Source organism: Aureococcus anophagefferens (assembly GCF_000186865.1).
Source record: "Aureococcus anophagefferens unplaced genomic scaffold AURANscaffold_3, whole genome shotgun sequence".
Classification (NCBI taxonomy): Eukaryota; class Pelagophyceae; order Pelagomonadales; family Pelagomonadaceae; genus Aureococcus; species Aureococcus anophagefferens.
Window position 1 is genome coordinate 1,557,480 of NW_008705563.1, and position 11,051 is coordinate 1,568,530.

The following is an 11,051-nucleotide window of genomic DNA, read 5'->3' on the forward strand; positions in this document are numbered from 1 at the left end:
AGTTGAACATGCGCCGCGCGGGCGCGGCCTCGAGGGCCCGCTCGTGCGCCGCGAGGGCCGACGCCGTCAGCGGCGCGTCCGCGTCGCCCGCGGTCGACGCGGACGCGTCGTCGGGCGCGTCGCCGGGGCTGTCGACGGCGGACTCGATGTTCGCGAGCCACGACCGCCACTGCTTGTGGCCCACCTTGCGCAGGTCCACGCCCACGGACCGCAGGTAGCCCATGGCGTCGCCCTTGGTCGGCTCGACGCCCCGGGCGAGCTGCGCGGCGACCCACGCGTCGAGGAACGCGCGCTTTTCCGCGCCGCCGCTCTTGTAGAGCGCCTTGGCCGCGCGCGGCAGCGCCTCGCCGGCCGCGCTGGCGTCGGAGAGCGCGTCGTCCGTCGCCTCGCTCGGGGCGGGCTCGAAGGCCTCGGAGACGGCGTCGTCCGGCGCCTCGGAGAGCGCGTCGTCCGTCGCCTCGGACGGCGGCGCGCGGAAGCTCGCCTCGCTCCCGGACGCCGACGGCCGCCGGCCCCGCGGCGCCTTGCGCGCCGTCCTCGCCGCGCGCGCCGCCGTGCCCGCCGAGGGCGCGAGCTCCGAGCCCACCGTCGACGACTTGTCGCCGTCGTTGACGACGGAGCCCGGCGTGCCGTCGGCCTTGTCCTTCTTCCGAGAGAAGGTGAAGACGCCGAGCAGGGACCCGTCGCGCTCCTTCTTCTTCTCGCGCTTCGGCAGCGGCTTGTGCGGGTCATCGGCCACCAGAGCGGCCATGGGGACACTCGGTTCTTCTACACCATCAAGTGGCTTGGGTGGCTTGGGAAGGGGAGCCCCGTTTTTTAGAAAGTTCACATTGCATCAACGTTGAAGTTGCGTCGACCGACGCCAGCCGGAAGAGCGGAATCGTAATATAGAGGGGGGTCGGGCGGAAGGGGGGACGCGGCGGCGCCCCGTCGCTCACTTGCGGAGCGCGCGGCGGTCCGCGCGGGTCTGGGCGTGGAAGCCCGCGCGGATGGGCGCGACGGAGCGGCTCGAGCCGCAGTCCTGGCAGTGGAGGAAGAAGAGGCGGCTCACGGAGTCGCGCGTGAGGCTCGTCGACGGGCTGCGGCACATCTGGCACGTGACGTACTCGACGATGTACTTGCGGAGGAGCGACTCGATGTACTTGGGCACGTACTTGCCGCGGATGACGAGGCGCTGCGTGCCGTCGATGGAGCCCTCGGTGCCGAGCTCGGCCATGAAGAACTGGAAGACGTGCTCCGGGCTCCGGTGCATCATCTTGCAGATCTCCTGGAAGTTGACCCACAGCGTCTTCTTCGTGCCGACGCGCATGAGCTGCGGCGGCTTCATCGTGTGCCGCCGCTTCTCGCTGAGCTCCGGGTTGTTCGCCTGGAGGATGCCGACGACGCGGTCCAGCAGCTCCTTGTAGGAGTAGCACGCGTACTTGCCGTCGCCCTCGGCCGCGGCCGACGCCGCGGCGCCGCCCTCCGCGGGCGCGTCCGACTCCTCGACCTTCTTCTTCTTCTTCTTCTTCTTCATCTTCGACAGGTCGAACATGGCCGCGACCTCCTCGTCGGGCTTGGGCTCATCGTCGGCCATGGTCCGGGCGCTCCACCCGCGGCGAGGTGCGTGTCTCGACCTACGAAATCGACCCGTCGACCGCGCCGCCCCCCGGAACGCCGCGCGCGCGGCCGCCGCGTCGGCGGCGCGTCGTCTCTCGCCTCTCGCTCCGCGAACCCCGCCCATCGCCGGACGCCGGCGCGCACGACGCGGCCTCGATGCACTTGGCGCTCGTTCAGCGACGGCCGCGGTCGATCGGGAGAGCGCCAGAGGCAGCGTCGACCGCCACCGGCGCTGCGCGCGTGCTCGAGCCCGCTCAAAGCCCGCCGCGCCGCTGGCGACCCCGCCGAAACACTAGGAACCGATGGCCAAGAAGCGCAAGTCGTCGGAGAAGAGCTCGACCAGCGCGCCGGCGGCGGCGGCGGCGAAGCCCGGCGCACAAAGCCCCAGCGAGCAGGACAGGCCCGCCTCGGGCAAGAAGAAGAAGCATAAGAAGGACCGGCGGACGGCGGCGACGCCGGACACGCAGGCGTCGTCGGCGCCGGCGCCGGCGAGCGACGGCATCGCGCTCGGCGCCGCGCCGCGGCGGCCGCCGACGCCGAAGAGCGGCGACGGCAAGAAGGCCGGCATGAGCAGCGCGCTCCTCAACATGAAGTTCATGCAGCGCAACAAGGCCGCGCCCACCGCCGCGCCCGCGGCCGCGGCGCCGGCGCCCGCGGCCGGCGCGGCGCCCGCGGCCGCCGCGGCGAGGCCCGAGCCGCGGCTCTTCGGGCGCCGGTCCTTCGGCGGCTTCAACCCGCACGTCGACGAGGCCGAGGCGGCGTTCTACCGGAGCTTCGGCGCGTACGTCGCGCCCCGGAAGCTCAACGACGACGACGAGGACATGGTCGCGCGCTTCGGCGAGTACGTCGGCGGCCGGAAGAAGGGCCGGAGCGCGGGGGGCGGCGAGGCGAAGAAGAAGCGCCGGTCGTAAGTTAAGTTTTAGAAGATCGTGATCAGCACGAAGACGGAGTAGATGAGCGCGAGGGGGTAGGCGATGAGGTAGCGCTGGTGGCGCATGTGGAGCTTCGCCTCGAAGAGCCGCGTGGACGTCCCCGTGGACGCGAGCACCGTGAGCGCCGAGAGGATGCTCCCCAGCGTCGACGTCATGGACACGGCCAACGCGGCGACGGCGAGGGCGATGACCGGCAGCAGGCAGTAGCCGAGGAAGGAGACGACGGCGCCGAACTCGATGCCCGCGGAGCTCTCCGTCATCAGGTTCAGCAGCGCGTACGTCGCGACGCACGACGACATGCCGAAGCCGTAGACGTACCCGAAGTGGAGCTTGCCGTGGAGCATGAGCATGCCCCCCAGCGCGAAGACGAAGACGAGCGGGCCCGCGAGGTCCGCGTCCTCCACTAGGACGGGGTCGATCTCGCTCAGGCTCGGCTTCAGCACCAGCTTCGTCTTGCTCCAGATGTCGCCAAAGTCGATGCCCAGCTCCTCGAGGAGCGGCGGCTCGTCCTCGAGGCTCGGGTCGTAGCCGAAGGACGACTGGCCGTTGTCGTAGCTCCCGTAGCCCGCGCCCGGGCCCTGGAAGCCCGGCGACGGCGCGTACATGCCGTCCAGGCTGTTCGCGCTCGAGTGGTTCGACCCCATGTTGCCCTGCGGCTCCATCTGGAACCAGGGCTGCTGCTCGAACTGCGGCGCGCCGCCGGCTTGGCCGCCGTACTGGCCGAACTGCGCCATTTGGGTGTCGCGCGGGCGCGCGTCGCACGGCGCGGGAGGCGCGGTCTCTCTTACGGCGCGGGAGTTGTGTTTGTCGACGAGCGGTCTCACACGGCGCGCGGAGTCCGGGCTGTCGGAGGCGACGGCGCGAGGCGGCGTCGACGGTCTTGCCACAGGCGCGGAGCGCGACGGCGTGGCCGCGCGATCGCGGCAAAGCAGCGGCGCCACTCGCGGTGATTAATCATCTCGTCGCGCGCGCGCTGCTGAACCGCGCGCGGCGTGCCACCCTCGAGCTCCGTCGAGCGCCGTCGGCCCACGCGAGACAGCCTTCGGACCGCGGCGCCCCCGGAACGTCGACTCGGCGCTTTTCGACGGTTTCCACAAGCGCCACGCGGCGCTGACAAATCATGGAGACCTTCGTCTCGCGCACGCTCACGAAGATCACCAAGGCCGCCAAGGGCGTGGCCAAGTTCAAGGAGCTGCGCGCGGCGTGCGACGAGGCCCTGGAGAAGCTCGCCGCGGCCAAGGCCGCGGGCGAGAACGGCGAGGACGCCGAGGCGTACTTCGCGCCGCTGCGGCTCGCGTGCGAGTCGCAGCACGCGCCGGCCATGGAGGAGGCCCTGGACTGCGTGCAGAAGCTCATCGCCTACGGCTACCTGCGGGGCACGGCGTCGGGCCCCGCGTCGCCGGCGGACGGCGGCGACGGCGACGACGCGGCGTCCGCCGCGAGCTCCGAGGCCGACGCCGCGCCCGGCGGGAGCACCATGGACGGCATCGTCGCGACGATCTGCGGCTGCGACGACTTCGACGACGACGGCGTGCAGCTCCAGGTCATCAAGGCGTTGCTCACGGCCGTGACGTCGAACACGTGCGCGATCCACGAGGGCTCGCTGCTCGTCGCCGTGCGGTCCTGCTACAACATCCACCTCGTGACCCGCAACGCCGTGAACAAGACGACGGCCAAGGCGACGCTCACGCAGATGCTCTCCATCGTCTTCCAGCGCATGGAGGCGCACGACGCGCGCGGCGACGCGCCGCCCGAGGCGCCGCCGCCGGCCTTCGCCGTGGGCGACGGCTGCGCCGTGCCCGGCGTCGGCGACGGCGTGCTCGCGGCGCTGGGCGAGGACGGCCTCGCCCACGTCGAGCTCAAGAAATGGGCGTCGGCCGACGGCGCGCGCGTCACGCTGCGGTGCGACGCCGCGGCGTTGCGCGACGAGGCCGGCGACGAGGCGGAGCCCAGGGTGCTGGGCGTCGCGCCGACGCCGGAGCACTGCACGATCGAGGACGGCGCGCTCGTGCTGGCGAAGCGGTCGCACCTCGCCGCGGCGACGCCCTTCGGCTCCGCGCACCACAAGGACGCGTTCCTCCTCTTCCGCGCGCTGTGCAAGCTGTCCATGAAGGGCGGCGGCGACGGCGACGCGCCGGCGGCGCCGTCGGAGCCCATCTCCATGCAGTCCAAGGTGCTGAGCCTCGAGCTGCTGCTGAGCGTGCTCGAGCACGCGGGCCCGTCGTTCCGCGGCGGCGCGCGCTTCGTCGGCGCCGTGCGCCAGTATCTCTGCGTGTCCCTGCTGAAGAACTGCACGTCGAACGTGACGCACGTCGTCGCGCTGAGCCTGCGCATCTTCGTCGCGCTCATCTCCAAGTTCCGCGACCACCTCAAGGCGGAGATCGAGGTCTTCATCCACCACATCTTCCTGCGGATTTTAGATTCGGACAACTCGACGCACGAGCACAAGATGCTCGTGCTCGAGGTCTTCCACAAGCTCTGCGGCGACACGGACTCGCTCGTCGAGATCTTCCTGAGCTACGACGCGGACTTCGAGTCCGTGGACGTCTTCAAGCACATCGTCGTCGCGCTGGCGCGCGTCGTCAAGGGGTCGGCGTCGGCGGCGGCGCTCGCCGCGGCCCAGGGCGGCCAGGGCGACGCGGGCCGCCGCGCGGCCGCGAACGACGGCGCGCTCAAGCGCCTCGCGCTCTCGGGCCTCGTCGCGACCTTGGCGTCGCTGGCCAAGGGCTGCGACGTCGCGTTGGACGCGGGCGACGTCGCCTGGGCGGACCTGGAGACGGGCGGCGACGGCGCCGTCGAGCTCGACAAGGTCGCGGCGTCCGCGCCGCTCGCGTCGGCCGCCGTCGGCCACGGCGGCGACGGCGACGGCGGCGACGGCGGCGACGACTCGCCGGCGCCGCCCGACGCGCCGAAGCGCCACGACAGCGTCCAGGCCTTCGACCTCAAGCAGCGGCTCCAGGAGGACCTCAAGGACGGCATCCTCAAGTTCAACATGAAGCCGAAGCACGGCCTCAAGACGCTCCACGGCAAGGGCCACGTCGACGAGACGGACCCCAAGTCCGTCGCCGCCTTCCTCCACGCCCACGCCGCGGCGTTGGACAAGACCGTCGTCGGCGACTACCTCGGCAAGGAGGAGGCGTACCAGGACGGCTTCTGCGTCAAGGTGCTCCACGAGTACGTCGACGCGATGGACTTCACGGGTTTGGAGTTCGACGTCGCCATCCGCCACTTCCTCAGCGGCTTCCGCCTCCCGGGCGAGGCCCAGAAGATCGACCGCATGATGGAGAAGTACGCGGAGCGCTACTGCGCGTTGAACAAGGCCGTCTTCCCGTCGGCCGACGTCGCGTTCGTCCTCGCGTTCTCGGTGATCATGCTCCAGACGGATTTGCACAACCCGGCGGTCAAGGAGGAGAAGAAGATGACCAAGGAGGGCTTCCGGCGCAACAACCGGGGCATCTGCAACGGCGCGGATTTGGACGGCGCGTTCCTCGACGAGATCTTCGACCGCATCAAGCTCGCGCCCATCACTTTAGCCGAGGACGACCGGCTCCGCGAGAAGGAGGCGGCGAAGGAGGGCACGGCGGCGAGCCAGCTCGCCCAGTCCATGGGCGGCGCCTTCGGCCTCGGCGGGCCGACGCCGCAGCGGCGCCGCGCGGAGGCGTTCGTCCGCGAGCGCGAGGACATGGTCCGCGCGTCCGTGACGCTCCTGCGCCAGTCGCGGCCGGCCTTCAGCGCCTTCCCCTCGGGCGACGCGTCGAAAGCCGGCGCGCCGAAGCGCGCGGGCAAAGCGACGGCGGCGCTGGTCGCGCCGAAGATGTTCGAGGTCGCGTGGGGGCCCGCGCTCTCCGCGTTCTCGCACGCGCTCGAGCGCATCTTCCGGGGCCCGCGGCCGACGGCGCTGGCGCTGCGCGGGCTGAAGATGTCGGCGACGATCGCGAGCTGCCTCGGGTTGGATGTGGCGTGCCTCTCGCTCGTGAACGCTTTAGCCGCGTTCACGACGCTCTACGGCCCGCCGAAGCCGCTGCTGCCGCGCCACGCGGCCTGCGCGGAGACGCTGCTGGGTTTGGCGTCCCACGACGAGTGCGCCGAGCACCTGGGGGCGTCCTGGCTGCCGCTGCTGCGGGTCGCGTCCAAGGTCGCGCACTTGAGGCTCGTCTCGACGGGCGCGCGGACCGACGACGCGTACTTTGGGGGGGAGGAGCAGGGCAAGGGCTCCGCGGCGTCGCGGAGCGCCGAGGCCGAGCGCAAGACGCGCGAGGAGGAGAACGCGCGGGCTTTGGCGGCCCACTCGGGCATCGACGACGCCGCGTTGGACGCTTTATTCGCGCGGTCGGCGAAGCTCTCGGCGGTGGGCGTCGAGGCGTTCATCACGCAGCTCTGCGCCGTCTCCGCCGCGGAGCTGTCCACGGGCGACGCCCTGGACCTCGGGGCGACCTTTGCTTTGAGCGAGGCGGACGTCCAGGCCGGCGGCGCCTACGACGACCAGGGCGGCGACAGCGCGGGCAGGCCGCTGCCGCCGCTCGGCGCGCCGCCGCGGCCGCGCGTCTACTCGCTGCAGCGCCTCGTGGACGTCGCCGACGGGAACATCGCCCACCGGCCGCGCCTCGCCTGGGACCGCATGTGGCGCGTGCTCGCGGCGCACTTTGCAAGGGCGGGCGCGCACGCGAACGCGGACGTCGCGCGCTACGCGGTGGACTCGCTGCGCCAGCTCAGCCTCAAGTTCCTGAGCAAGGAGGAGCTCAAGGCCTTCACGTTCCAGCGCGCCTTCCTCCGGCCCTTCGAGCGCGTCTTCCGCGCGAACCGCGACGAGGCGGGCCGGGCGTCGCGCGCGGACGTCCGCGAGTACGTCGTCGCGTGCGTCGACGTGCTCGTGCAGGCGCGCGCGGCGAATTTGAAGTCGGGCTGGCGGTCCATCCTCTCCGTGCTCGGCGCGGCCGCGGGCGACGGCGAGCCGCGCGTCGCCGCGCTCGCCTTCGCGTCGCTCGGCCAGGTCATCGACGGCCACCTCGAGGCCGTCGCCGTGGACTTCGTGGACTTGGTGAACTGCGCCGTCGCCTTCGCGTCGGCGCCGGGCCGCGACGAGGCGACGACGGCCATGGCGCGCGCGGCGCTCGCGAAGCTCGAGCGCTGCGGCCGCGCGCTCGCCGACGGCACGATCCGCGACGCCGTCGCGAACAGCGACGACGCCAAGGATCAGGCGGCCCCGGCGGGCGGCGACGGCGCCCAGCTGGAGCTGTGGTGGCCGCTGCTGCTGGGCCTCGCGCAGCGCGTCGCGGACCCGCGCGAGGTCGTGCGCAACGGCGCGCTGTCGACGCTCCGCCGCGTGCTCGAGCGCGACTGCGGCGACTTCGGCGCCGAGACCTGGCGCCTCGTCTTCCGGGGCGTGCTCTTCCCGTCCCTCGAGAGCGCCTGGACCGACGACGCGCCGCGGCCCGGGTCCACGCGGCCGACGGACGCCGCGCCGCCGCCGAGCCGCGACGCGGCGTCGTGGCTCGACACGACGGCGCCCGCGGTCCTCGACGCCTGCGTCGCGCTCTACGCGGCGCGCGGCGGCGGCGCGGAGAACGCGCCCTTGCTCGGGGAGATGCTCGCGTTGTTGGGGGACTGCGTCTGCCAGGACGCGGAGGCGCTGTCGCGCGTCGCCGTCGAGGCCTTGGCGCGGACGCTCGCGGCGATCCCGGCCATGGACCCGGCGGCGCCGCCGGACACCTGGGACGTCGCCGCCCACGGCGTCGCCCACCTCGTGGACCGCGCCCTGCCGCCGGACCTCCGGGCCTATCTGTTGCCCGCGCCGGGCGACGAAAAGGGCGACGCGGGCGCCGTCGCCGCGGGCCTCGACCGCGGCGCGACGATCGCGCGCCTGGTCGCGTCGCTCCAGCTCCTGCCGCTGGCGGGGGGGCTCCTCGTGAGCGCCGCGGAGGCGGGCGCGCTGAGCGAGGGCGGCGCGGACGCGCTGCTCCGGTCGATGGCGACGTCGCGCGCGTTCGGCGCCGCGTTCGACCGCGACGCGCGGCTCCGCGCGGAGTGCCTCAGCGAGCGGCTCATGGGCGCCGACGAGGCGCCGGACCTCGTGGCCATGACCGTGGCCGCCGGCGCCGAGGCCTTTGGCGCGCTCCGCGCGCTCGACGGCCTGGGGGCGGACTACGCGGCGTTGGCCGAGCCGCGGCTGCTCGGCCTCTGCCGCGACGTGCTCCGCGACTACGCGGCCGCGGAGCGCGCCGCGGCGCAGGGCAACGGCGGTCTGCCGCTGCCCCCGAAGCTGCTGGACGCGGCGACGCCGCTCGCGCTCGACGCGTTGGCGTTCGTCCGCGACCTGCCGCCGGACAAGTTCGCGAAGCACTGCGCGTGGCTCGTGCCCGTGCTCAGCGAATTGATCGTCTGCCAGTCCGTCCAGCTCCGCACGACGGTCGCCGCCGTCTTCGCGACGCGGCTCCCGTCCGCGCTGCTGGGCAGGACGCAGGCGACGCGCGTGCAGACGCCGTCCGACGCCGCGCTCAAGCCCGAGCTCCCGCAGCCGCCGGCGACGCCCGCGGCGGGCGAAACCGGCGACGCCGACGAGACGCCCGCGGCGGGCGGGCCCTCGAGGCGCCACCCGGGGACGGTGGCCAAGCCCTACCGCCTCTTCGAGTCGCAGTGACGCCTCGGCCGTAGACCCCGACGCGCGGCGCGTAACCACACCGAACCCCCGACGCTCCTGTCCTTTGTCGCTCGGCGGCGGCGGGGACGATGGCTGCCTGGGGTGGGCACCTGGTCCGGGCGGGCGCCGTCGCGGCTGAGCGGGCTTGAGAGCAACTGGCACGTGCCGGCGGCGTTCGTGGCACTCTGCGCGAAGAACGGTACGGAGGGCGTTAGTTTCCCCTGGTTCGACTGGAACTCTTAGCCGCGACGTCGACGCGCACACCCTCGCCCCAAGAGAGGGACATCTACCCTACTCCCCCCACCCCTGATTCACATGTATACACCCTAGCGATTGTTACACAGCGTCCCGATCGGCGGCGCGCTCGAGGTCGCCCAGGCCTGTGGCGTCGCCCGCGGGCCCGGCACCCCCGAGGCGCTGCCGCTTGGCCACGGGCTCGATCGTCATCCCCCCGATCGTGCGCGAGAGCACGTCGTCCGTGCGCCACGCCGTCGCCGTCGTGTCGTCGAAGGCGAGGGAGATGGCGCACGAATCCCTCCGCGCCCGGCGCCGGCCGACGAGCGGAAACGGCGCCGGCGTGTCGGGCAGGCGCGCGTTCTGCTCCATCGGGGACAAACCGTCGGCGGACGTCGGCGACGTCGGCGTCGTCGTCAGAGGCACCGCGTAGGTCGACGCCTCGGGCGACCAGGGGGCTCGCACCGCTCGCCCGAAGCTCGACGCCTCGGGCGACCAGGGGGCTCGCTCCGGCCGGCGCCGCGCCGGCGAACCCATCGTCGCCATCGACTCGTCGTCGTCGATCGTTCCGTCGTCGTGCTGCGAGTCCTGTTGAGAGTCGCAGGGGCGCATGGACCAGTCATCCTCTGGACTATCTGAAGAGTCCTCCGGCATCTCCTCGTCGGCCTCGGCCTTCAAAGCTTTCATCAGGCCAAACGGGTCGGCGCCGTTGTCCCGCCGTGAACATTCGACGACTGGCGACATGATGAGACTGCGATCACCGCTCAGCGTTATTTTCCGTGCGCCGAAGGGAGCCTGTCCCTGTCCGTACGGCGTCGACATCTGATCTATGGTGTGTAGCCCACGATTTTGCGTTCGTCGTTGAGGCTCGAACGCGCGCGCCCTCGATCGAGCAACGTCGAGACTCGTCGAGCCCTGCCTGCGACGCCCGCCTAGGACTCCGCCTGCGCGGACGCCTCGCCGCGCGCCTCGGATGAGATCGAGAACACCCGGCCGGAGAACACACGGAGTTTACCAGAACGGGCACCAGCCGACGAAGGACTGGCACAGGTTCTGGACGTCCGTGCTCTGGGCGATGAGGCGGTCGACCTGGTCCGCGACGGCGAGGGGCCCCTGGTGGTCGCGGAAGTCGCAGCCGCTGAGCTTGTCCTGGACGCGCGCCATGACGGCGAGGGCCTTCTCGTTGAGCGCCTCGATGGGCGCGTCGGCACCCTCCGCGCCGTGGGCCTTGACGAGGAGCGACTCGCGCGCGCTCCGGTGGTCCAGGCGGCTGTTCGCGACGGAACCGGCGCGGCCGCCGCGCTGCGACGCCGCGAGCGCGCTGTGGCGCGTCGAGTTGCCCGTGAGCGACGCGGCCATGCGCTGCATGCGCACGTGCATCTGCTCGCGGCTCGCCGCGGACCGCGGCCCGCGCGCGGGCGCGGCCGCGGGCGACGCGGCCGCGCCGCGGTCGCGCGGCCGCGGCGCCGAGCCCGCGGCCGCGGGCGCCGCGCCGCCGTCGCCGTCGTCGCCGGCGCCGTCGCCGTCGTCGTCGTCGTCGTCGTCGTCGGACGACCGCGCGGACGTCGCGCGGCTCAGCGAGCCCTCGGACGCGGACCGGCGGCTCGTCCGCGAGCTCCGCGAGATCGAGTCGTCGTCGTCGTCGTCGT

At 72.7% G+C, this 11,051-nt stretch overlaps 5 protein-coding genes across 5 annotated transcripts in view; 2 read left to right on the plus strand and 3 right to left on the minus strand.

The window, feature by feature from the left end:
* Positions 1 to 949: 949 nt before the first annotated feature.
* On the minus strand, positions 950 to 1,411 carry AURANDRAFT_14493 (hypothetical protein; the record flags this gene model as incomplete). The annotated part of the gene is made up of 1 exon (XM_009035715.1): positions 950 to 1,411. A coding segment is annotated over one exon (462 nt), but the record flags the coding sequence as incomplete, so codon positions are not given.
* A 1,110-nt stretch (positions 1,412 to 2,521) lies between these two features.
* On the minus strand, positions 2,522 to 3,043 carry AURANDRAFT_14145 (hypothetical protein; the record flags this gene model as incomplete). Its single annotated transcript, XM_009035714.1, has 1 exon — positions 2,522 to 3,043. A coding segment is annotated over one exon (522 nt), but the record flags the coding sequence as incomplete, so codon positions are not given.
* Positions 3,044 to 4,692: 1,649 nt separating this feature from the next.
* On the plus strand, positions 4,693 to 5,127 carry AURANDRAFT_15836 (hypothetical protein; the record flags this gene model as incomplete). Its single annotated transcript, XM_009035474.1, has 1 exon — positions 4,693 to 5,127. A coding segment is annotated over one exon (435 nt), but the record flags the coding sequence as incomplete, so codon positions are not given.
* A 390-nt stretch (positions 5,128 to 5,517) lies between these two features.
* AURANDRAFT_21199 (hypothetical protein) lies at positions 5,518 to 6,072 on the plus strand (the record flags this gene model as incomplete). Its single annotated transcript, XM_009035475.1, has 1 exon — positions 5,518 to 6,072. A coding segment is annotated over one exon (555 nt), but the record flags the coding sequence as incomplete, so codon positions are not given.
* A 4,324-nt stretch (positions 6,073 to 10,396) lies between these two features.
* AURANDRAFT_52494 (hypothetical protein) overlaps positions 10,397 to 11,051 on the minus strand; it is a gene marked incomplete at both ends in the record, with an annotated part of 11,753 nt that continues 11,098 nt past the window's right edge. Inside the window, one exon of the mRNA XM_009035713.1 lies at positions 10,397 to 10,782. Coding sequence (XP_009033961.1) covers positions 10,414 to 10,782 — 369 coding nt within the window. The remainder of the gene's footprint in view (positions 10,783 to 11,051) is intronic.